General features: G+C 50.1%; 1 protein-coding gene across 1 annotated transcript in view; it reads left to right on the forward strand.

The window, feature by feature from the left end:
* The window catches only part of LOC146856812 (uncharacterized), a 1,211,343-nt gene that overhangs the window by 24,019 nt on the left and 1,160,432 nt on the right, over positions 1-26,892 (forward strand). Inside the window, exon 3 of the mRNA XM_085646995.1 lies at positions 22,364-22,528. Within this exon, the coding sequence (XP_085503121.1) occupies positions 22,364-22,528 (165 nt within the window). The remainder of the gene's footprint in view (positions 1-22,363; positions 22,529-26,892) is intronic.

A 26,892-nucleotide genomic window follows, 5' to 3' on the forward strand; every position in this document is an offset into this window, starting at 1 on the left:
TATATATATCAGCAGACTTATCACAAGACCAATAACGTTTTCTCTATGCCACCATATTGTAAAGCAGGCAAATGTTCTAGGTTTGTAGTTTAAAATGTTATACTCTTCAGTCTTTTTAGCAAGGCTTACTCGGGATTCCAGTCACTTACAGGGGGGTTTGGGGCAGTCTCAGCCCTTCGGTGAGCTTCTTCGCGTATCTCTCTCCCTTCTGTCAACGATCAGCCCGGCCCCTGCCGCGGCTCTTGAAGACGGGGAAAGAAGGCGTTGCGGGCCCCGAGCCCGGTACTGGAATGCTGAGGAACGTTGCAGTCTCTGGGGGAGCCGGCACGGGTCAGTGCGACTCCGGTGATGGGAGGGGGAGCACCTTTGGATCCTCTTGAGCGGCTGCTTGTATTCAGGCAGGCGCGGCCCACGACCCTCAGCACGGCGGTGCGGGGGTCTCCACAGCGGGGGCGGCGCGGCCTGATCCCAGACCGAGATCGCGAAGCGGGGTCACAGGGCACGGTCCGTGCAGCTGGGGACCCGGCGGGGATCACGATCGTCAGATAGGAATTCCGACGGGAGGGGCGCTCCAGTAGCAGTTGGTGACAGAGGCGCAGGCAGCCTAGCCCAGGGGCAGAGAGCGACTCCGGTCGGAGCGAGGCTCTCACGGGGGCAAAGGCAGGCAAGCTCCCGAGTGTCACGGCCCTAGGAGGGGCGATGAGGGGCGCAGTCTTCCTCAAGCGGGATGCACACACGGCTCGAGTTTCAGGACGAGCAAAGGCACAAAGAACCCACTGGTCCTGGGGTTCTGATAAGGGGGCAAGCTCAGATCAAGCCCTTGGAGAATGTTTAAAGCACAAAGCGGCAAAGTCTTTTCAGCAAGTCTCTTCCTCTCCTTTCTCAGCTAGGCAAGCAGCAGGCCAGTCCTTCCAGCGTCTTCTTCTCCTTCTAGTCGGGCAGAGGTTCTTTGTGGTAAAACAGGATTCTGATTTCTTAGGAGCCAGGCTCCTACTTTTATACAGTGATTCTTTTGTTCTTTAGCGCCAGGGGGCCTGGGCCTGGCTCAGTCCAGTTTGGAGCACTTTGTTGTGGTGACTCTGCTCTTTCCTTTCAGCAGCAGGGCAGAGACATCAGCCGCTCCACGGGGGCGGAGCCGGCTTTGTGGTGGCAGAGCATAGGTCTATTCAAGAGTCAAGGTGTACTCCTCCCACCCATCCTGGTGTAATCTCTCTACCCACCACCTGGCAGCCAGCCTGTCTCTGGGGATTCCCCAACCCTGCTCCTTACTGTTGCTAGGCAGAACACACACACACACAGCAGAGGCGGACTGAAATGGCCAGGTCAGTAAATACTAACTTTCTAAAAGTAGTATTTACAAACCCAGGATATTAAAATAAACTTGACTATAAGTATTTTATAATTCTGAGTTCAGGCATACTAAACTTGACTTTCTACCATGCTCTCTGAGTCCACTGGGGTCACAGCGTGTAGTGACTCCAGCAGCCCATACTGGCCTATGGAGAGCAGGTAGCCTTCAATAGTGAAAAACGAAAATGGCTGTAATTCACTACTAGGACATGCCACACACATCAGGGCATGTCCTACCTTATGCCTACAATGCACCCTGCCCTTGGGCCTACCAGAGGGGTGGCTAATATGTAGTTAAGGGAAGGTTTAGGGACTGGCAAGTGGGGGCACTTGCGCAGCCAGCGTGACAGTACCAGACTGCACGCAGGTTCTGCAGTGGCAGACCCTAGACGCATTTTACAAGGCCGCTTCTGTGGATGGCGCAACCAGCGCTGCAGGCCCACTAGCAGCATTGGCATTCACAAGCCCTGGCACTCCTGGTGCACTTTACTGGGGACTGACAGTAAATCCAATAAACCAATCATGAATATCAATCAATGTATACATTTTACCATAGGGAGAGCATATGCACCTTAGCACTGGTCAGCAGTGGTAAGGTGTCCAGAGTCATAAAACAGCCAACACCAGGTCAGAAAAAATACCGGAGGAAGGCAAAAAGTTTAGGGATGACCCTGCAAAAAGGGCCAAGTCCAACAATATATATATATATATATATATATATATATATATATATATATATATATATATGCACGTGCTCACAGAATAACAGCACAGGGAGTCAGGTGCATCTGTTGCCGTAAAACTTTACATACATGGGCCAGCGTGTGTTTTGTGCTGTATGAAGTATTACGTTATACTGTGTATCAAAGTACTTTGTTTTACAAAGATAACACTGGGTTGGATGATCAGGTTTTTCCACTGTTGGGTGTCAGTTGAGTGCTGACCCCTTGTCTTTTCACACTAATCTCCCTTCGAAGCCTGTGGCTGCACACCTTCGCTACCAATGAGAGTCAAGTGCTGAATGCTTTGTACCTGGCCCAGTATTCAGAGCCATAGTAGGAGTGCCCCTGGGACATCAGAGACAAAGGACCCCAGTCCCTATGGCCTTTTTTAGACACTTCTTTTCAAACACAGACATTTGCCCACTCATAGGAAAAAACTAGAGTGCCTTATGAAGCAATAGCATTTGCGGATGTTAGCAACATATAGTCATTTTTAGAAATGGCCAGCTACTGCTTGCGATACCTCAAACACTATGTAACCAACAGCAATCCACTGACAGCACTCACAAAGCAAGGTCACCCTTCCGAGAGGCCTCAGGACTGTGCAGTATCATTTCAAACCATCAAAAAAGTTTTCAGCAACACCAACATTTGCTATTTTGATCCCACTCTCTAAAGAGAACTTACGATGGAAGCCAGCTCAGTAGGACTAATAGCCATAGTAGCAGAATAGAAGAGAGGGATGGACCAAAAACACATAGGCCCTCATTACAAGTGCCCTCTTAATAATTATGGTGTTGGTAATAGCAGTTACCAGCCTCATCAAAATTATGAGGTCCATGGCCTTAATGGACCCCGAATTCCTTATTACCCCAGCAATTTCTCAGTTCTAAGTGTCCCGCAGAGTTCCAATTGTACTGACTCAGATTTTCCCCACCATCAGAGTTACTGATACGCCACTCTCTCAGGGTGGGGAAAATCTGGTCTTTTTGCAGACCACTCGTAATGACAGCCAAAGCATCCATTGAGATGACATACTCTCAGCATGAAAAAGAAAGTCTGGCCATGGTGTGGGTTTAGAACATTACTACGTGTTCGTTTACAGATTATCAGTCACTGGTATTAATCTTTGGAAAGCCAAAGGCCAAGATACCCCTGTGCATGGGGACAGCATCTGCAGAAATGCATGTATTTAATAGTCCACAACCCTGGATATCAATCAATCAATCAATCATAGCATTTATAAAGCGCACTACATACCCGTAAGGGTCTCAAGGCGCTAGGGGAGGGGGGACGCTGCTACTGTTCGAAGAGCCAGGTCTTGAGGAGTCTCCTGAAGGTAAGGTGGTCTTCCATCTGCCGCAGGTGAATGGGGAGGGTGTTCCATGTCTTGGCGGCAAGGTGGGATAATGATCTGCCGTCGGCGGTCACTCTTCGGATGCGGGGGACAGAGGCGAGGGCATGGTCTGCGGAGTGGAGCTGGCAGGTGGGGGTGTAGAGGCTGAGTCGGCTGTTGAGGTACGCTGGTCCGGTGTCGTGGAGTGCCTTGTGTGCGTGGGTGAGGAGCTTGAAGGTTATCCTCTTTTTGATGGGGAGCCAGTGCAGGTCTCTCAGGTGGGTGTGATGTGGCTGCGGCGAGGCATGTCGAGGATCAGGCGTGTGGAGGTGTTCTGGATGCGTTGGAGCCGTTTCAGGAGTTTGGCTAGGGCTCCTGCGTAGAGTGCATTGCCATAGTCCAGTCTACTGCTGACGAGGGCCTGGGTGGCCGTCCTTCTAGTTTCGGACGGGATCCACTTGAAGATCCTGTGAAGCATGCGGAGGGTGTTGAAGCAGGAAGAGGAGACGGCTTTGACCTGCTTCGTCATGGAGAGGGTGGGGTCGAGGATGACCCCTAGGTTGCGTGCGTGGTCGGTGGTGTGGGGGGTGCTCTTTGTGCAGTCGGCCACCAGGAGTTGTCCCAGGCCGGGGGGGAGGATCCGAGGATGAGGACCTCCTTCTCGTCCGAGTTCAGCTTCAGTCGGCTGTTTCTCATCCAGTCAGCAACGGCCTTCATTCCTTCGTGGAGGTTGGTTTTGGCGGTGCGGGGGTCTTTGGTGAGGGAGAGGATCAGCTGGGTGTCATCGGCGTAGGAGATGATGTTGAGGTCGTGCCGTCGTGCGACGAGGGTGAGTGGTGTCATGTAGACGTTGAACAACGTAGGGCTGAGGGATGAGCCTTGGGGTATGCTGCAGATGATCTCGGTGGCTTCGGATCGGAAGGGGGAGGCGGACACTCTAAGTTCTGCCGGAGAGGAAGGAGGTGGTCTAGTCCAGGGCCTTCCCTTGGATTCCGGTGTCGTGTTCATAGTGTGTGGTGGCAGACCATGTCGAAGGCGGCTGACAGGTCCAGGAAGGTGAGGGCCGCGGTTTCACCATTGTCAAGCAGGGTCCTGATGTCGTCGGTGGCGGCGATGAGGGTAGTTTCGGTGCTGTGGCTGCTGCGGAGCCCGGACTGGGACGGGTCCAGGATGCTGTTCTCCTCAAGGAAGCTGGTCAGTTGTTTGTTGACAGCCTTTTCGATGACCTACGCCATGAACGGGAGCAGGGACATGGGTCAGAAGTTCTTGAGGTCCTTGGGGTCCGCCTTGGGTTTCTTGCGTGCTTCCAGTTCTCCAGTTCTCCAGGAAGGTCGCTGTCTCGAAGGAGATGTTGATGGTTTTCCGGAGATGGGGTGCGATGGTGCTGCTGGCTTTGTTGAAGATGTGGTGTGGGCAGGGGTCTTCCGGGGATCCGGAGTGGATGGTGTTCATTATCTTGATGGTGTCGTCATCGTTGATGTTGGTCCAGGTGAGCAGGCGGTTGGTGTGGGTGGTGTTCGTGGGAGCGGGGTCTCAGCGGTCGCCGGGGTGGTGGTGGCGTCGAAGCTGTCGTGGATGTCGGCGATCTTGCGGTGAAAGAAGGTGGCCAGCGAGTCGCACAGGTCTTGTGACGGTGGGATGTCGTTGGTGTTGGAGCTGGGGTTGGAGAGTTCCTTCACGATTCTGAAGAGCGCTTTGCTGTTGTGTGCGTTGTGGTCTAGACGGTCTTTGAAGGAGGTCCTTTTGACGGATCTGATGAGGTGGTGGTGTCTGCGGGTGGCGTTCTTGTGGGCTGTGTAGCTTTCCGGTGTTTGTTCGCGGATCCAGTTTTTTTCGAGTTTTCGGAGGTCCGCTTGGAGGCCTGGCTCTCTTGCTGGTGTGGGTGATGGAGGGTTTTGTTGAGCGGGGCGAGGGCTAGGTAGATATGACAACAACCCAGCCGTCCAGTGACCAAGCAACCACTGCCTACAAAGTGGACCAAAACATCCACAATGAGTATGTCAATTTCATGATTGATAAGGAAAGTTCCCTGTCTGTTCTGCTCAGGGCAATCTGAGACAACTCAGGCCATGGCCTGGTCTTAATGGAGTCAATAGGAGAATAAAAAATAAGTGGTGACATCTGGATCACACCTCTAGGGACCCAGCAAGCAAGTACTGAACACATTCCACCACGTGAAAGATGAACTCTGGACATCTGAATGTGGTCAATACTCGGAGACAAATAATTTGTGAAAACACATTTTTGACCTAGCTCATGAAGGACTTCAGAGGAATATTGCCACCATGTACGTTCATTGAGAACATTATGGTTCCCCAACTTGCACCAAGTGGTTGAAGAAACACTTCAAACCTGCCCGCAGTGCTAACTAGTTAGCAGGAAAACGCATACACCACCACTGCATATGTTTCCTCTCCTAGATCTCATCCGGCAATATGTAGCTGCTGATTTCTTTAATTGACTGCAGTCAGTCAAGTATATGCTCTTATCCATGGATGTATACTTTCAATTTCTACTGGTAAAATTACCGACCTCCACTAGCACAAAAGGTGTAATACTGGTGCTGGATAACACATTTCCATTGTGGGGAATACCTTAAGTCAAATAGAACAATTGATGGACAGAATGCAGATCAATTTCTTACAGAGATCTGGGTCTAAACCCATCGTTTTTTGCTCCCCATGCCATTCCAGTTTGAACCCAGCCATATGCAAATCTGTCTTGACCTTGCGCCCAATGGGAACAGTCCAGCCCGAACTGCTAAGCCAGTCCTCCCTGGACTGGAAACAAGCATCCTAGGACCATTTTCGGGATTTCACCCCTCATCAGCCAGGATAGGTTGACTCCAGTGGCATGGAGAGCAGGGGACCCACGTCTGGGCATACCCATCCCACTCAGGGTGACAAATGCAAAAAGAACAATTGATGGACATACCCGGCCCCAAGAGCGCCTGGGATGCCCAGACGTGGGTCCCAGGCTCACTGTGCCACTGGATTCAAGCTATCCTGGCTGATGAGGGGTGAAACCCTGAAACCGGTCCTAGGATGCTTGTTTCTGGTCCAGGGAGGACAAGGCTTGGCAGTTTGGGCTGGACTGTTCCCATGAGGGACAGGGTCAAGACTGATTTGCATATGGCCAGGTCTAAACTGGGGTAGCATGGTGAGTAAAAGAATGATGGATTTAACCCAGATCACTTGACTAGGGGTGAATGTTTTGATTTGTTCTGCATTACGTCCATCAATTGTGTGTCTTTTCCTTTCTCGCCCTAAGTGTGCCGGGTATGCCCAGATGTGGGTCCCGGGCTCACTATGCCACTGGATTCAAGCTATCCTGGCTGATGAGGGGTGAACCCCAAAGCCGATCCTGGGATGCTTGTTTCTGGTCCAGGGAGGACCTGGCTTGGCAGTTCGAGCTGGACTGTTCCCATGAGGCACAGGGTCAAGACTGATTTGCATATGGCCAGGTCTAAACTGGGGTGGCATGGTGAGCAAAAGAATGATGGATTTAACCCAGATCACTTGACTGGGGGTGAATGTTTTGATTTGTCCTGCATTCCGTCCATCCTTTGTGTGTCTTTTGCTTTCTCGCCCTAAGTGTGCCGGGTATGCCCAGACGTGGGTCCAGGGCTCACTGTGACACTGAATTCAAGCTATCCTGGCTGATGAGGGGTGAACCCCGAAACAGGTCCTAGGATGCTTGTTTTTGGTCCAGGGAGGACCTGGCTGGGCAGTTCGGGCTGGACTGTTCCCATGAGGCACAGGGTCAAGACTGATTTGCATATGGTCAGGTCTAAACTGGGGTGGCATGGTGAGCAAAAGAATGATGGATTTAACCCAGATAACTTGACCGGGGGTGAATGTTTTGATTTGTTCTGCATTCCGTCCATCAATTGTATTTTGAATGCCTTCAGTCCTCAACATGGACAATGGCCCACCATTCAACAGCCAAGAATTCATGGAATTCGCCACACATCTTGGTTTCAAGCACAAGAGAATTACACAACTGTGGCCAAAAGCAAATGGAATGGTTAAGCGTTTTATGTCAACCATAAAGCAACCACTTCAACAAACTGAATTGAATCACAATCCCATCCAGATAACCCTCACCATGGCTCATACAGGAACAAGTACCACAGGCCGCTCCCCAGCTGCACTGATGCTGGTATGAGAAGTTTGAACTGAAATACTGAGCTGGGCTTCACACAACACTTTGCAAACTATCCGTGATGACACATCACGCAAGAAGGATCAAGAAGCAAAGAAGAAGAGGTCTGAAGGAGAAGAGCCCAGTCATCTGACATGAAAGAAGGGAACTATTGCAAGGAGTTATATGCCACAGAGGTAATGCAAGCAACAGCGTAAAAAAGAGTCAGTGATCAGAGCGATGATATGAGAACTTATATTCTACTACTTTCCCAACCGGAGCATTTCCAATAGTCCACCCACACCCATTTAACTTTTTGTCAAATGTCATAATTTTAGTCTTATCAGAATGTATTGCTAAATCATTACTTCTGGAATAAATATAAATTCTGTTGGGGGCATGGCCAGCCAGCACTCGAGATGGCCACTCGGGAGTAGAGCTCCGATCATCACTGTCACATAATTCTCCCACATCCGTCTAAATGTATCCGTATGCCCCTTTAACCCCCGGATCTGAAGCCCCTGAACACCAGGCATCACCTGCCGCTACTCCGAAGCAAATCCTATATCTCTATCCAAAGATATTGGCTCCGAGGTTCCCAGCCGTTTGGAGGACGGAGACTCGGCTGTGACGTCGCACGGCCCTCCGCTACACAAGGCCAGTCGGAAGGACGCAGGCCTACTGGCCCAGAAGTGAGATCATCTCTGCCCACCGGCTGCTGCAACACAACACGCCACATCGGCGTCATCAGAATCGCAAAGCAGCTTTGCACCGGAACATCAGCGGGGAACCTCTGCCGTCTATGGACAGGCCAGAGTGCCATGTGAACCCCGGTGTGTGTGACCGCCTTGGGGCCTAGCCGACACACTCCAGATCACTCCTGCATTTTAGGTGAGTGGCGGGGGCCGTGTTTGGGTCCCTGTCCCCCCGCGGTGATATTGAACGGTTGCACGATCGGCCCCCCGGGGAAATACGGATCTGGGATTATTCCAGCAACAGCTTCGACACTCAACCGACCGTCATTCCCATCCCCCGCAAATATTGGTTGGCCCAGGTGGAACATTTTCCCCTACGCACTGTAGGAAGAGATGGTTGGACGCGGGCCTACCATCCCCGAAGTGAGCTTATCTCTGCCTGCCAGCCGCTACAGATCATCACGTCATATCGGCGTCATTCACATCGCCTAGCGGCTTTACACCGGGACACCAGCGGGGACCCCCTGCAATCTGCGGGCAGACTGATGTACCATGTGTGCCCCTTTGTATGTGACCGCCTTGGGGACTAGCTGACGCACTCCAGATTACCCTTGCATTGGAGGTGAGTGGCGGGGGTCGCGCTTGGGTCCCTGCCCCCCCCTGCGGTGATATTGGACAGTTGCACACTCGGCCCCCGAGGGGGTGTGGATCTGGGGGTATTCCGGCAACAGCTTCAACGCACAAGTTTTCGCCACACCCCTCCCCCGCAACTATTGGTTGTCCCAGGTGGGTCATTTTTCACTGCGCACTATCTAGAGATCGCTAACAGGCGTCACCTTCTTGGTCTCCTTGGACTATAGTGAACAACATATAAAGACCAGTTCAAGGGCACCCTTACTGCTTAGGACCTCTCACCACACCTAGAAATGCCATTTTGGCCACGGCCAAACAGATCTGTGATGCATTATCAGCAGTGCGGCCCTGGAGAAGTAGAGTTGTAAGTCTCGAAAAAATATTGCACAGCATGGATCCCTGGGGCCCTGCAAGGTTTTTTTTGATCAGTGTAAACCTGCTGTACTGTTTATTCACGCTATTGACCATTCCCAGTGACTAGACCTTGGCGACTTCAGGGACCTGGGCCCATCCATAGAACATAGTACTCGCGGACATGGCCAGCGCAAAAGGCTCTAAGCAGACCCATGTCACAAAATTGGCGAAATGTGCTCACTCCAAATCAGATGTTACAGAGGGGCAACAGGATGCACACAATACTCATCAGCAAACTGACAATGGTGCCCCGACACTGGTGGACGTAATGGAGGCCATTCATGGGGTCCGCATTGCACTGGAGCATAAGATTGACACAGTGACCACGGAAGTTACCCTCATGTGTGCCGATTTGAGAAATATGGGCGAAAGGGTCAAGGCAACTGAAGATTCAGTTTCAACCCTTCAGCACTCTACGAAAACACTGGAGACCACGGTTAAGCAACTACAAGCTCAGACGTTGGACCTCGAAGCTCGGCTGGAAGACTATGAAGGTCAAACTCGCAGGAACAATGTTCGAATTTTGAGGGTTCAGGAAAAAGTAGAGGGGCCCGCAGTGGACCTCTTTGTGGAGGACTTGATCCAAAAGCACCTACAACCCTGTACTCTCTCACAATACTTTTCTGTAGAGCATGCCCACAGGGTTCCTGGAGGCCCCCCAAAACCAGAGGCGCCGCCGCGTCCCATACTCGCCAGGATTTTCAATTTCCGTGACAGAATTTCAGATCTCCACCATAACTTTCTTCCTGGACTTTACATACAAAGTGTAATTAAAATGCTGGTCCTTTTTGGAAGTCAAGCGGGCCCTCCGAAGTCACAATTTGAAATATGCCATGCTTTTCCCAGCCAAACTCAGAGCCCAAGCGGATGGAAAATCACTGTTCTTTCAAACCCCAGAGGACACCTGGGACTGGTTGGAGAGCTGGCGATCTTCCAATACACCGAGACACTTGTCCCCAAATCGCCTGCACGGCTCAGAAGGCCTATCGGAACTGAACAATCGTGCAGACGGAGTCTGAATTATCGTTGATAGCGGCCTTGGGTTGGGGCCTGCTTCATTCCCTATGGTCAACCAGTTGCAGGCCTTGGGAGTTGCCAACGGCTCATAGGGGCAAGGATGACTATATTTGACCAAGGATTAGGTTTATCCATTCCTTTCCTTTAAATATTATACACAGGGGCCTTGACCGGCAATGGTCAGAAATCTAGGCTTATTAATTTGGTCCACTGCTAGAGATAGAATTGTCCACTGGGTGAGAGGATACCAATCAAATCAAATCATAATACAAGAGTTAAAAGTGTGTTATTTTGGGCACAGTCATTGCTTTTACTGGGGAAGAAAGGCCATATTCTTGGGTAGTTTCGGCAGTGCAACGTTCCCCTTCATACAGTTTATTTGTTCTTGGGTACACAGGCGCTCTGCAGAATTGGGCGGTGGGCAGTTCTAAGTCCACGTTGCAGGGAGGCAGTGCGGGAGAGGGTTCCAGGGAGTTTTCCGGGATTTAATTTTTGTTTCGTATTGTGTTTTTTATGCAGTCTATTTAATGATGTCGCCTTCAAAGTTGTTTGGGTCGCCAATTGTTTGTTTAACATATTTCTCATGGTCAAAAGCGTAATATCTGCATCACTGTGTCTAATTTACAGAGGTCTTATGGGAACACGGGCCTCAATTTACATGAACAGATGAGCACTAACCACACTGCCATTACACCACTGGACCAACTTAAACTTCTTTCGTGGAATGGGAATGGGTTAGGGGATAGAATTAAGAAGGGGATAGTAGGAGGAGCCTAGCGCTTGACCAAGATGGCCGCGTGAGCTCTGAGCTCCCGAGACCCTCGCGCCCTCCGTCGACTATCCTGTCTCTAATCCTGTCGGTATGCATGGCATCGTGTGGATGACCTGTCAGGGAGGCGATTGATGCTACCCGCGGTCGGATCGCCCACCGGGAACCGGACTTATGCCTGGCGGAAGATTGCGGCCTATCTCCGAGGGATGCCAGGGGCTAGAGTTGGCAGGATGCCCGACTTCTAGTTGAACAACAACGGCCAGGCGAGGTGTGAACTGTCGGACGGAGGTCCCCGTCCTTTCACTTTCGCTTTCTCTCCCTTTGTCAGCCCTGCCCCTGGAGAGCTCTTGGTGGCTTTATTACCCTATGGACGCTCTGCAGGCTACTCTGGTGGCCCACTGCAGAACTGATCACTCCTGATTCCTTTCATTGAGAGGGACCCGTCTTATCTGAACCGACCTGCTTGGTATCAACCATGTCGGGCAAAGCAGAGGTGGATCGGCTGAAGGCTAAGTCTACCAGGCGGGGAGCCTATACCCGAGTCAATAGTATGGACCGCTATGCTCTGCAGAAGGGATCACCGAGTGGGTCGAGCCAGTCGCCGGATACCCAGAAGGCGGCCTCGCCTTTGGCCCCGGAGCTCTCACTACAGGATGTCATGGGCGCGCTCGAAGGGATGCAGACTTCGATTGGGAGACAGTTTGATGCCCTGGCGCATAAGGTGGATGCCATCTTGGTGGATGTTAACCTGATCCGTGCGGACTTGGGCAAAACGAATGAACGGGTTAGGACCCTGGACCTCAAGACCACGGGCCTCACCGATGATGTCACTGAACTGCAGATCGAGGTTCGTAAGCTGAGGACCGAGAGTGATCTCGCCGCCCGCCGGCTGGAGGACTTTGAGAGCCGGGCCAGGCGCAACAACGTGCGCGTCATCGGGGTCCCGGAGTCCTCGGATGAGGCTTCGGTTGACCTGCTTGTCGAGGACTTGGTGCTTAATCATCTGCAGCCTAAGGGTCTTGGAAAGTTCTTTGCGGTTGAAAGGGCCCATAGAGTGCCGGGTGGGAGGCCCAAGGTGGGTGCCCCACCGAGGCCGATCGTCGCTCGGCTCTTTCATTTTCGAGATCGGGACGCTATCCTGCAAGCATCGAGGGTGACGGGCCCGGTCCCCTTCCAGAACGCGTCGGTGAATTTCTATCCGGACTTCACCCAGCAGGTGCAGAGGCAGAGACAGGGCTTTCTGGGGGTGAAGAGGCGGCTCCGGGAGAGGGATCTGAAGTATGCCATGCTCTTCCCTGCCAGACTACGTGTGGTGCACGAAGATCGGACATTCTTCTTTGACTCTCCTGTTATGGCCGATGAATGGCTGGACGCTTTGCCCCGGCGACGGACGGGGGAGGACATTGCCGAGGATGGGGACAGTGGCCGGGATGGGCAGGGCTGATTTTTCAGAGCCGGTCTGACTCGATTTGGCTATATTTGAAGACTTGAATAGAGTGCAGTCAATGCGGAGGGCTGCGGGAGGACGAGGGGTGCTCTTTTCCTCCCTTAGGGTACTTTTTGTAGATTTTGGGTTTTGTAGGGCGACAGGCACACTGCAAGTTGGGGGGGCTTTGTAAGCTGCAGCAGGGGTGCAGGGTGGGGGGGGTTTCTGGGATTTTGGGTTTGTTGTTGGGGGGTTTATTTCTGCAAGGCATGGTGATTCTTTCCAGGACTGTTCCATGGTGGCTCTTCGGGTGTGGGGTGGGCCTCTTTACGTTTGAGGATGGGGGGTAGGGGTTTAAGTGTTATAAGCTGGAATGTTAATGGTTTGGGGGATCGCATTAAGCGTGGGATTGTTTTGCAATTCTTGAAACGGTCAATGCCGGATGTCGCCCTGCTGCAGGAGACACATCTTATAGGTAATACGTGCTACGCTCTGAATAGGAAGGGTTATAAATTCATAGCACATTCGGGTTTCTCCTCTGGGTCCAGGGGTGTGGGCATCCTAGTCAGAGCCTCGCTACCATTTGAGGTGGACTCCACCATTGTTGATGATAGGGGGAGGTTTGTGGCGGTGGCGGGGCGGTGGGAAGGAAGAACTTTGGTTTTAGTTTCGGTTTATGTCCCGCCGGCCCTGCAGGCCTCCACATTCACAGATCTGGGTAGGGCCCTGCTAGATCTCCCGGGGGGTATGCTTGCGGTGGGAGGTGATTTCAACGCTGTTGGCTCCGGCCTGCTGGATAGATACCCGCCCAGAGACACAGGGGGGGCTCAGAAGTGGCTTCCAGACTTCCTAGACACGCTTGGCCTGATAGACTGCTGGAGGCTCCGGCACCCCACACAGAGCCAATACACGTTCCACTCCGGGGCACATGGTAGTCTTTCCAGGATTGATTACCTACTCACTCTGGCTGCGCATGCCTCATTGGTCTCTGAGGCGAGGCACATGGCGCGTGGTATATCTGACCATTCGCCAGTGTGGATCCGGCTGGATCTAGGTCGGGAGGGAGGAGGAAGGGTGGCCCCTATCAACCCGTGGTATTTCCGAGACCCCAAGATGCGCAGCGCGCTGGTAAAGAAAGTAGATAATTTTTTCAAGGACAATCAGGGATCCGTGGACTCGGCAGTGTCGCTGTGGGAAGCATTTAAGACCGTGCTCCGAGGGGAAGCCCTCTCCCTAGTAGTAGCTGCCAAGCGGCGGAGAGATGGCGAGGTTCTGCAGGTTGAGGAGGAGATCGCCGCTCTGGAGGGAGTGCTGGAGGAGGAGGTTACAGAGTCCTCACTGCATGAGCTTTGCTTGAAGCAAGCTGAGTATAAGGACCTGGTGACGAACGCCGCTAAGACCCTCAGTAGGGAACAGCAGGGCCGTTTGTATGATGTTGGGGACAAGGCAGGGAAACTCCTGGCTTGGCTGGACAAAAAAGAACGGGTCAATAGAGTTGTGCCAGAGTTGACGGGAGAGAGGGGAGAGGCAATTGTGGAACCTGAGAGGATTGTAAAGTGCTTCTCGGACTATTTCTGTAGGGTTTATGCCTCAGTGTCGGATAGGCCGCCCGAGGACTCGTGTGACCTCCTCCGTGATATCGAGTTGCCCTGTCTCTCCGCTATAGATAGGGACGATCTAGATGGTGACATAACGGTTGACGAGGTGGCGGGGGCTATCCGCGCGTTAAACTCGGGCAAGGCCTCGGGACCGAACGGCTTGCCGGTCGACCTGTACAAGCTATTTCCGGATAGGGTCGCCCCTCACCTGCGCGCCATGTTTGTGGAGGCGCGGGGGAGTGGGACCCTCCCGTTGGACCAGCGACTGGCGACGATCGTGGTTATACACAAAGAGGGCAAACCCCGAGATAAGTGCGCCTCATATAGGCCTATCTCACTTCTTAACGCAGAGCCGAAAATTCTGGCTAAAATCCTGGCGACCCGATTGATTAGGGTACTCGGTGACTTGGTCCACCCGGATCAATCCGGCTTCATCCCGCACCGAAACACAGCGTTAAATCTTCGGCGCCTTCATGGTGTAATCGCCAGGGCGGGCACGCTGCGTGAACCAGCTATTGTGGCGTCTCTTGACGCCACGATGGCCTTTGACACGGTGGAATGGGCATATTTGTGGGCCGTGCTGACCAAGTTCGGCTTTGGCCACGGTTTTGTGAGCTGGGTGAGGTTGCTGTATGAGGGGCCACTTGCAAGTGTGGTGGTGAATGGTCGGGCGTCGACTCCGTTTCAGCTTGGGAGGGGTACTCGGCAGGGTTGTCCCCTGTCGCCTTTGTTGTTCGCCCTCGCCCTTGAGCCGCTGGCTGCGTGGATACGTTGGCACCCGGATATACGGGGCCTTAGATGGTCGCCTGAACACGAGGACCGTATTTCGCTCTACGCCGATGATATCCTGCTGTATCTTGCCTCACCCAAGAAATCACTTATAGTGGTCTGCGACGTACTCACATCTTTTGGTAGGAACTCGGGTCTTGTTATCAACTGGAGTAAATCGTATTTGTATGTTCTTAGTGGCGAGGCTCCACCGATCCCTAGAACATGTTCGATACAGGTCGCTCAGCAGGGCTTCGTGTATTTGGGGATTTTTATCTCCATGGACTCTGCTGTGCGCTATGAGAAGAACCTGCTCCCCCCCCTGGCACGCCTGAGGCAGGATGTTGAAGGCTGGCGGAGGCTGCCGCTCTCCCTCGTTGGGCGTGCGGCCCTGTTTAAAATGATGTCTCTTCCCCGCTTCCTCTACGCACTGCAGAATACTTTGGACTGGGTTCCGGCCAAATACTTTCGGGAGGTCGAAGGCCTCCAACGAACGTTGCTTTGGGATGGGCGGCCGCGAATAGCTATTGCAAAGTTGACGCTTCCATGGTACGACGGGGGCATTGCGCTCCCAGACATCCGACGGTACTATTGGGCCACCCAGCTGAGCGCGATTAATCATGGGTTTTATGGCCCTGCCCTCAGCCCTGGGTATGCCATGGACAGGTGGTTGCTGCGTGGAGGTAACTACTACAGGGCGTTGTACTCGCGGTCCCTAGACTCGTCCCTCACGGGGCCCACTGGTGTGGCAGTGCGTGTGTGGAAGATGGCAACTGACTCGCTGGGCTGGAAGGATAGGCTCACCCTCGCTACCCCGCTGTTTGAATCGGAGAGACTGGGAAGGCTTTGGCACACAAAAGGGTTTGATAAATGGGACCTGATCGGCATCTCCAGGGTGGGAGATGTGCTGAATAAGGGGAAGGTGAAGTCCTTTGAAGAGTTGCAGACGGAGTATGAGCTGGGGCCCTCCGAGTGTTTCCGATATATTCAGGTGCGCCACGCCCGCCGATCAGTCCTCGTAGAGGGTGAGAAGGTGCCTGAGTCCTCTCCTTTGGAGGACCGGGTCCTTGATGGCCATATGCCCGAGAGCACGATCTCGCTCATCTATAAGAAACTGATCAACGTCCGGGCGGACATGCTTCTGGGGCTGAGGGACCAGTGGACTAGGGATGGCCTCGAGTTGGAAGATGAGGATTGGCAGTCGGCTGTCTCCTCTCCTAAGGAGGTCGCGATCCCGTCGCGTCTGAGGCTGGTGCAGCTTAAAATACTGCATCGAGTGTATGTGACGGGGCCAAGGCTGGTTCACATGGGATTCTCGGAGGACGGCCTATGCAGGAGGGGATGTGGTATGGTGGGTACTTTCCTGCATATCATTTGGGAATGTGGTGTCATTACGGAATTCTGGAGGAGAGTCCATGCAGTGATGGGGGAGGTGACGGGCATTGCTATACAGCCGGAAGCGCGGTGTTGCCTCCTGAATGTCTGGGGGCCCACTGACCACGATGAGGCACAGACCCAATGGGTGACTCTGGGTAACATGGTCGCTAAGAGAGATATCGCGCGATTGTGGGGCTCCGCGGGGCCCCCCACATTGACCGCGTGGAAAGAAAATATGGACTGGAGTATGTTAAGGGAGAAGACGGTCTATTGCGCTAGAGGCCGCCCCCGGAAGTGGCACGCCATCTGGGGGCGGTGGAATCAATACAGGGGGGGAATATGTCTTGCCCCGGATCTGGATCCTCCAGAGGAACAGCTTTCCTCCTAACCTTCTTTCCCGCTCAGTATGGTTTATGGACTTTTTTGGCCTCTGCTGTCCCCCTTCTTCCTCTTTACACTGTACTGTAACTGGTAGATGTGTGGGGTCCGGCCTCCCCTGGGGGGCTTCACCATGGGCTTTCAGTGTTCTTGCCTTGCTGGGGTTTGTTGTGTGTTTTTGTGTTTATTTAAAATTGAACCTTTGCACTTCTCCTTTCACGGTACTGGGGACGCATCTCTGTTTCTATATATCGATGCTGCCGAACCTCCGGGTTGTCGGCTGAATAGCTGTGTCCTGACTTTTGAAAATAAAGGTTTTTATAAAAAAAAAAAAAAAAGAAGGGGATAGTATTACAATTTTTAAAACGACAGGCTCCCGTTTTATTGCTACTCCTGGAAACACATATTCAGGGTGTCTCCTATTGTGCGCTCAACAGATGGGGATATAAACTGATTGCTCATGCGGGCTATGCTTGGGGATCCAGAGGGGTGGGCATCCTGGTGCGCTGCTCCCTTCCTTTCCAGGTTCATAAAGTTACACTTGATCCCCTTGGTAGATTTGTTTCAGTCTCTGGGCAATGGGAGGGTAGGTCCCTTAACGTCAAGTCCATATATATTCCCCCCAAACTTCACTCCTCGACTCTGACTGATTTGGGCCCACGTATGTTGAGCCTGCCTGAGGGGGACTGTTCGATAGGAGGAGACTGTAATGCTGCCTTGAATGGGGACTTAGACCGTTTGCCACCCTGACAAGGGGAACCTCCTGGGAAGCTATTGTCAGATTTCCTTGGGACTGGTAGATGTCTGGCGAGTGTTCAACCCTACCGTCAAGCAATACAATTCCGGGGTACATGGAAGTATTCCCGTATAGATTATCTTCGCTGCAAGGCCTCCCAGATCCCCATTTTGACGCAATCTCCTTTCTCCCTAGGGGTATCTCTGACCATTCGCCGATCGTAACTTATTATGGTAGTGTACCACCCCCCACTCACCGCAAAATGGTTCTCAATCCATGGTACCTTAAAATATCAGAGATACGGGATAAGCTGTCGGTAGCCACCCAAAATTATTTTGTGGAGAATGACGGCTCGGTGGAGTCGGACGTAACACTATGAGAGGCATATAAGGCAGTAATCCGGGGTTGTGGAGGGACGGCAGTGGTGGGTCACAGGCAGGAAAAACGTAAACAGCTCAAGAATATAGAAAGAGAGGTTGCCAGTCTGGAACACGAACTGGTCGCATCAGTATAATTAGTAACCTCACACAAATTAGCCATAAAACAAAAAGAATATAGAGACATTGCGGAGGATGCAGCCAAGACCCACTACTGGGCCACCCAACACCGCGTATACGATAATGGAGATAAGCCCAGCAAGTTGTCGGCCTGGCTCGATAAGAGAGAGCTGGCAAACAGGTGGGTAGCGGAAATTACAGACAGAGCTGGATTGCCAAGGTATTTGCCAATTCTTTTGACATAGTTTTATGCCCCCTCGCCCACTTCTACCAAAGAAGCTGCAATCGAGTCACTGTCCACACTGCCTTTGCAAAGACTAGATCCCTATGAGGCGACAGAGCTAGATGCAGCCTTGACTGCCAAGGAGGTATCTAAAGTGTTCGGCAATTTACAATCTGGGTAAGCCGTGGGCCCGAGTGGCCTCCCAATCAAACTTAACAAAACTACTGCTTCTGTGATTGCACCTTTTCTCGTATGTATGTACAACGAAAGCGTGACACGGGGCACCTTGCCGGAAACACAACGGTTGCAAATATCGCTGTTATACATAAAAAGGGAGAACCCCGTGAGCAGTGCTCCTCATACAGACCTATTTTCTTCCTTGATCCGGAGGTCAAAATATTAGCTAAAATTCTGGCCATCCGCCTCACGTCCTACCTCCACAAATTGGTACACCCAGATCAGTCCGACTTTATGCCAGGAACTCTGCGGTAAACATTCGCTGCCTGTTCGGGGTACTGGGTCGGGCCTCTACTATACAAGAGGATTCAGTAATCATGTCAGACGCTAAGATGGCTTTCGACATGATAGAATGGCCTTTCTTGTATGCTGCGCTTGAGAGATATGGATTTGGAGGTTGGTTTTTATCCTGGGTGCGTTTACTCTATTGAAAACCCCTGGCCCGAATCACGGTGAATGGAGGCCGGTCAGTGATTTTTGAACTGGGTAAAGGGACGAGACAGGGCTGCCCCCAGTCGCCCCTGTCATTTGCCTTGGCACTCGAACCTTTGGCTATATGGATTAGGAGAGACCCCCTTATTCGCGGAATCAACTGGTCACCGGAGTGGATGGATAAAATGTCACTTTATGCAAATTATATTTTACTCTATTTGGCCAGACCCCAATTTTCGATTAATAGGGTAATGCATATCTTTGCCTTTTTCCAAAATACTCCGTATATACCATCAACTGGGATAAATCACTGGTCTATGTTCTAATTGGGGAGCATCCGCCCTTCCCTTCGAGATGTGAGACCAAGGTAGTCACCGATGGTTTCCGGTATCTCGTATATACATCACCAGGGATGCACAGGTCTTCCATCAGCGAAATCTGGTGCCACCCTGCGCAGATGTGCAACACTGGAAATCATTACCGCTTACTCTCCTGAGAAGGGCCGCCCTTTACAAAATTATGGCACTCCCCCGCTTTCTTTATGCATTACAGAATACGCCATACCTGTTCCCACCTCAATACTTTTGGTTAATTGAGTCCAAGGTTCGCAGTCTGCTTTGGAATAGTGGTACGCCTCGAATCGCCCTCGCCAAGCCTACTAAAAGCTGGTACGATGGTGGTATCGCTTTGCTAGCCATCAGATCATGTTACTGGGGTGCACAGTTGGTGGTTCTCAATCATTGGACACATCGACCCATCACAGACCCGGCGTATAGGATGGACAGGCACAGTATGTCCTCTGGCAATTATCTGAGGGCTCTGTATGGAGGGACAAAACACACTACGGTCTCCATATGGCACACAGTAACGGCAGCGTTGGGCTGGAAAGGTAAAATCACACAGGTTACTCCGTTACTTGAGTCTTGTCAATTAGGCATGTTGTCAAGACAACCAGGGTTCGACAAGTGGGACCTGATCGGCCTCTCCAGGGTCGGGGGCTTATGGATGAAGGGTGGGGTAGTTCCGTTCAGTGATCTGCAGACAGAATATCAGTTACATGAGAGGGAATCTTTTCGATATCTCCAGGCCTGTAGCGCATTATGCAAAGCATTACCCAGGGGTTCTGTCATACCGGTTTCCTCTCCTTTGGAAGATAGACTACTAGACGATTACCTCCCAGAAAAAACTATCTCACTGACCTACCTGAAAATCCTTAATAATTCCCCCGAGATACATGATAAGATATGCCAAAAATGGACTGACGACCTCTGAGACATTACTGATGAGGATTGGAGGGAGGCCCTGGCATCACCCCGGGAGGTGGCAATCCGTTCCCGTTTCAACCTTATACAGTGTAAAATACTCCACAGAGCATATTACAGCAGCTCTGTACTTGTTAAGATGGGTCTCATTAACTCCTCTGTCTGCCCCCACGGCTGTGGCCACACTGATACCTTTCTACACCAATGGTGGGAATACCCGAGCCTTCAGAAGTACTGGGGAAAGGTTGTCTCCATCATGTCCCAGATATGCCATAAAACTATAGAAGTCTCCCCACGGCTCTGCCTTCTAAACATCTGGGAGGCCACTGATTTATCTAGACTGAAAAGAACATGGGTTTCACTGAGCTGCATGGTGGCAAAACGTAATATTGCCAGAACATGGAGGGGTGGGGTGGAGCTGTGACACACTGATTGGGAATCCAATATGGACTGGTGTATGCAAGCAGAGAAAGTGGTTTACAAAACCACGGGGTGCCCGGGCAAATGGACGCAGATATGGGGCTCCTGGAACGAGAGTAGAGGTTGGCTATGTACCCCTTTTGGTGATGCTCCCCCATTTGTAGTTGATAATGAGACACTGTAAGGCTTTATTGGCTATGTCGGACCCTGCTATAATTAATTGTGCAGTAGACCCAATGCAACGATTTGTTTTTAATCATATTTTTATACTTTGAATTCCGAAAATTTAAATGACTGCTCTATATTGTTTTCCTTTTTGATTTGTATTGTTTTGTTTTGATGTTCTTTATAATAAAAAGATTTGATAAAAAAATATATAAATTCTGCTAATTTCCGTTAAGGCCAATGGGAGTTCTGTCTAAGACTATTAAATCATGTACATAAAGAAAGCACTGGATGTGATAGCCACCTAACTTTGAGTGGAAAGGAATGTGTAGCCTGTAAGATTTTAAGCAGATCAGCTAGATACAATGCAATAAGTGTTGAGGCCAACATACCCCTGGTACACACCATTCTGAGCATTTATTTTCCTTGAGAGGCTCCACTATTACTCTGGCCCAAATATTTGTGCGACACTCTCTCAAAATTTCCAAAATACCTCCAGTGATTTTTCCCACAAGGTTTCAAAGTTTACCAAGTCAAATGCAGATGACCAATCAACAAAGCAAGTGTGAAGCAGCCCCCCCCCCCAAACTCCCTGGTTCAATTGATTTATGAACCGTCGCCCAGAGGCTAAAACAATGATCTATTGTGTTCTGCCCTTCTTTAAAACCACCCTGTTGTATTGGAATCTGATTCCCCTCTTCATTCCATATTTTAAGATGATGCAATAATATTTTCATGTAGATCTTATGATAGAGATTGAAAAGAGTGCTTTGTTGGGCATTACGTTTTGTGTGATCTGGTGATAGCGAACAGTTTGTCAGGGATCGGCTCACAATGGAATATGATATCCCAGCAGGTGTAAATGAATGCCTATCATCTGTGGGGATCTCCATTTGTTTAGGAATTCACAAATCTCTCTTGTACCATTCCTGGAATTCCATTAACTTCAAAAGTTTTCATGTGTCATTCTGTTTCACTTAACTCTTTGTTCAGAGGGAAGACATAGGAGTACAGAAAGAAGAATTGTGCATTTCCACATTTTTTTTTAATTTTCTTCTTTTTCTGTAAAATGAAAAGCTTTTTGGGGGTGAAGGATTCCTTTCCCCCACCATTAGAAAATAATGTGGGATTTTGGGTAGAAGAGTTCCCCAATAACATTGTCGCTCACACCTTTGGATTTTTTTGGGCACAGGTATAGAACTAACAACAGAGTGTGAAAAACATTGGAAATGTTAAGACTTTTTGGAAGATGCCAAATTTTGGAATAGTCGCCTTCCAACACCATCATGAGAAACCATATCTGTCCACTTATGTCAGAACCAAAATCCATCCATCTGGGATGTTTCCTGATGTTATTTATGCAGTCTGTGCACCTTAAAGTTGGCTGGCGCCTTCTGAAAATCGGGATCTTGGATTACCCTTCACAGATTTTGCCTCTCTAGCTTTTCCCTCTCTTCCCGTGCCTCTGTAGGAGACCTAGGGGTGGAAATGTTTTGCTCTTTATCAGAATTATAGCTTTGAGCTCTAGAGATTTTACAATTATTACCTAATGCTATATTGATGGCTTTTACTTATAATGTAGTCTGTATGAATGTCCTAGTTGTATTAAACTTGTGAGCCCTTTATCATTGTTGGGCCTGTTACTGTCTTCAAGGTACTTGGGCCAGCTTCCTTATGTACATTAACGGTGTTTTAATTCTAAGGAGTTTTATCAAATGTATTTGTGATTTCCTAAGAGATAGTGACTCATTTTCCTTTCTAGGTCCCTGTGCGGCTGGGTATTACTGTGCAGGCGGGGCAACAGATGCAATCCCGCAGTCAAAGAACACTTTCCCGCCCAATGGGCCTTGTCCTTTAGGCCACTACTGCCCGGAAGGAACTGTATCACCAAGGCCATGCCCAGTGGGCACTTTAAACAATGCCACAGGTGTGTATATTTAATGAACATATAAGTCATAACATTACATGCTTAATTCTGAATGAAGTTTGCATTGTTACATAAAATACACAGACAGACTCATTCAACTGTATTATCGGTTGCTCTTGCCTAATTTTCAGTGAAGTAATGGTTGATGCTCTCGCTTATGCTAGTTTTAAATGTTGTATCTAGAGTCGCCTCAGTTGAGGTTCTCCATGTGGATATCGTCAGCTGGGCTCTCCCCCATATAAATGACATTTTAAGGGGGTTGTGGTCATTAAAGAGTGTCTTGGATACTTGACTTCTACTGTTTCCCCCAGCTTCAGAATTACATATGAGAAATCTATTCTGCTGCATAAGCAATGAACTCATGAATATAATGAGTAGTCTCTTGTCTCTGGGCGCATCATACTCCATATGTCGTTCAAGTGATTATTATTAACCCATTGTCTGAGATGCAGTGTTGCCTTAATTGATTGTGCCCCAAATATAGGTGGGGATGACCTGTCCTGGAAATCCCCCCCAAAATAAAGGCGTCTCTGTGTTGCGTAGCAGGGTCAGAGCAAGAGTGTGCAGGAACAGTGCCTGATTTGCATTGAGGGCATATGTAGCCCCCAGTGACAACAATGCCCTATCAAGCATTCACTTGGCCACCACAGTGCCCTTCGGGATCTATTCTGGCATGCTGTGGTGCAAATGGAAACCCCTGGGATGATACAAATAAGCTCTTCCTAGGCATAAACAGAATATCGTGTTCCTATTAGTAAATCTCTCCCTCTTTTGGCCAATTTACTCATCTCGGGGTCGTTAAATGTGTCTCTTGTAGTTATGCAATGTGTGTTCCTGCACGTTTCGTGGTGTAGCTATTCCTCATATGTTCCATATCAGTATATTGTATTTATCAGTATTTATTCTTTGTGACTAGGTCAGTCTCCTACAGTAGTGTAAACTTCCCTCTGGTGGTATTTGTATGCTCATGTTTTCCATCCTCCAAATGTCTTATGGGGGAGTAATTATTTCACTCAAACTTGGACATTTAACTATTGCATTCCCATCTCCCACTCCCTGGCTAAAGCAATAACATTTACTTTGACAACATAACATCAAAATTAATTTGAATATGTAAAATGTCAATTTCTTAGAGTGAGGGTAGCAAGTGATCATGCTGACCATAGAAACAACTCAGCATGGCTCTACCCCATGCTACTGCACATATGGATCTGTTCCACTAGTTCCCCTACCAACTCCTGAGATAGTAGCCACTCCATTTATATACCACAGAAGGTTCTACTTGCATGAAGACTCCTACAGTCACATGGGTGAGGTCTGGAACACCCCCCAATCACTGAGTCAGAGTCTCCAGGGTCATTGTCTTCTTGTGTGTCGGTGCATCATGTTAAGCCCTTGATGAGCCAACCTCAGGACTAATTTGTTGAAACACCTCTGCCACCAACTGTGCTCTCTCCCATGAGACATGTTCCTTGATGGGCTTGCACCACACTCGTTTATTATTGTTTTCTGTTCTAATGCACTGTCCAAATCATCCTCGGGGCCCTGTCTGTCTTTCGCTGTTGCTTCTCCTCTTGTTCCCAGCCATGTCCAGTTCTCTGACTATGAAAGAAAGAAATTAGCTTTGTTCTCAACAATGACTCTAAGGTTAGCAGGATTGATGAGTGGGTATCATAGATCCATTAAACGCAGTTGTTTTTAACATCGAGGAAAGACTTTCGTCTTCCTTGAACATCACTTGTATAGTAAGGTGATACACTGAACTTGTTGTTTTCAACAAACCACTGCCCCTTGTTTCATGAGACATGAAAAATGTGGTCACTGTAACGACATTAAAGTAGTCTTACAACCAACACTCCTGGGCTCAGTAACAAGTGCAGCTGGAAACATTGTATGCTCTTTCTACATAAAAGAATTTTACTATCTAGTCCTCCAGCACTGCTTTTGATAATCACTCCTCATGGAACAATTCCATACTCAGACCTTCCTCTCATTCTGGCAGGCCCACTATCCTAATTTGTTGCGTCGTGAGCCCCTTCAGTTTTTGGTTTTGGGTCCAGGATGATCTTGATGTCCGTGTTTCCCTGTAGGATTTTATCAAACTTTCCAATTTGTTCCTTCTTTCCATATGATTAAAAGGGTCTTCCATGCCTTTGCTGGCAATGTGTGCCACCACAACCTCCCCATTTTGGACTCCAATTTTAGTGCTCTCTGGTATTTTGTCTGTGTAAAGTCAGATCCTCCCACTCTCAGTGCTTTTCTACCAATTGCTGTTCCATTGTGCTAACAGCGTCTCTAATGGGCGGGCCTCGCATAACGGGGCCCACTTTTCAGAGTACCAGCCAGATGATAATTATCACATAAAATGAACTCTGTTTGGGTTATTGTAGACACCTGCACAGTCCCACAGGTTTGCTCTCACTCAATTAAGTTGAATCACACTGTTTTCCATAGCACCATGTTTAAGTGAGGTGCAGGGTCGGACTGTGAACACAAACCAGACCTGGTAATTCTGCTGGACCAGCCCTGCGGCTAGCCAGAAGCAGCAGTGCTTCTGCTTTAGCATTGCTGACGGTTTTGTTACTGGGGGCCGATATTGCAGCACTTTTCGACCGCATCGTAATATGCCAGTCAGATTCCTTTCCAACCGCTTCATTACAATCGAGGCAGTCAGAAAGCAATCGAACGGTCATTCCGACTGGCTTCCGACGGCTTCGGAGAACCTGTCGGCCAGTCAGAATGCGGCCAGTAATCCCAAGGGCGGCTCTTTCCGCCCATAGGGATTACGATGCAGAGTTTCGGCAGCCTCTCCATGCCGGCCTTTCTGACTCAGAACGGCTGTCGTAACTCGACTTTGGGGGGCCCCCAGCAGGCCCCCCTTGGGAGTACAGCCTCCGGTTGGAGGCAGAGGGGGCACCTATAGGTGCCCCCAGTTGATCTGTGCACCCCCTGGCAAGCACATTGAAGTGCCTGCCAGGGAATGCAGGGATGAACTGCACCTCCTATTTTACAATGGGAGCATGCATTCCAGCTGGAATACATGCTCCGATTGTAAAGTATAGGAATGCGACTGAGCAGTGTTCAGTCGCATCCTAATTAGTCGGTCGGAACCGCCGACCGGGTGTTGGTCGGTCTCATGACTGAGACGATGTCGGGCAGAGCAAACTCCACCCAACATCGTAATGAGCCCCTCAATCATAACTATAATTTTAATTGCATTTATATAGCTCTTACTACCCCTGCCGAGGCATTGAAGGGCTTTACGGCAAGTAGCAAGCCACTCCGGAACCCAAGGTTAGTGGTTAATCCAGTGGTTAAATGTTGGTCATTGCTATTAATCATGTGCTTTCAAGAAAAACATTGAATTAATTTACTCCAGTTACTTTGTAGCAGATTATATTATTAACAGTTAGGTGTGATCATTATTGGGGGCTATGTGGTTTCAGGTTGGTGTGATAGACTGGAGGATGTTTCAAGGCTGTTTGGGGTGATCCAGATTACAGCTACCATCATTCATAGGACCCCAGGAGGTGACTCCTGTAATCACTCACACCTGCTGCTGGCTGTTGCGCTTTATAGCGCACTTTACTGACCTGCTGCTTGGGACGCTTCGAGGATCTTTGGAGTGATCTAGTCTACAGCTACCATCATTCACAGGGCCCTAAGAGGTGGCTCCTGTAACCACCTACACCTGCTGCTGGCTGTCGCTCTATATAGCGCACTTCTCTGACCAGCTGCGGGAGACACTTCGAGGCTTTTTGGGGTGATTCAGACTACAGCTACCATCATATACAGGGCCCCAGGATGCACCCACACCTGTTGCTGGCTGCTGCACTATATAGTGTAATTCACTAACCCGCTGCATGGTCTCTGCCCATGCAAAGCTCGGGGCAAGGGCAGGTCCATCTTTGTCCATCATTGGCCAGAAGATTCCCGGTCAGGCCACTCCTCTTTGCCGGCCAACTCTTGTGAAAGTTACTCCAGAAAACCTGTGGGAAGCTGTTTTTAGACCGAATAGAAGGTAGGACAGGACTTGCGCATGAAATATGGGGAAAAGAAAGGCGGCAAATTCCATCTGTCGGGGTAATGGTCATCCTGTGTCTAAATCCTCCATCACTAGCTACCTGTCTTCAGCAATGGGGGCGATTACGTCAGATCTTAAACAGGTAGAGAAAAGGATCGATGAAGTGCAGAAATAGACCCAAAACACTCCCTTGGAGCCAGAGGTGATCATCATCAACAAGGGCCCATCACCCCAGTAGCCATCTTGGACAGGCTGAAAGATATGTAACACACGGAGGGGGAGGCCCCCTTACCTAGTGAAGTATCCTCCTTGGCTACCTCATTCAGGCTCACTGGCGAGT

This window comes from Triturus cristatus, chromosome 3_2 (genome assembly GCF_964204655.1).
Source record: "Triturus cristatus chromosome 3_2, aTriCri1.1, whole genome shotgun sequence".
In the NCBI taxonomy this organism is placed as follows: domain Eukaryota; kingdom Metazoa; phylum Chordata; class Amphibia; order Caudata; family Salamandridae; genus Triturus; species Triturus cristatus.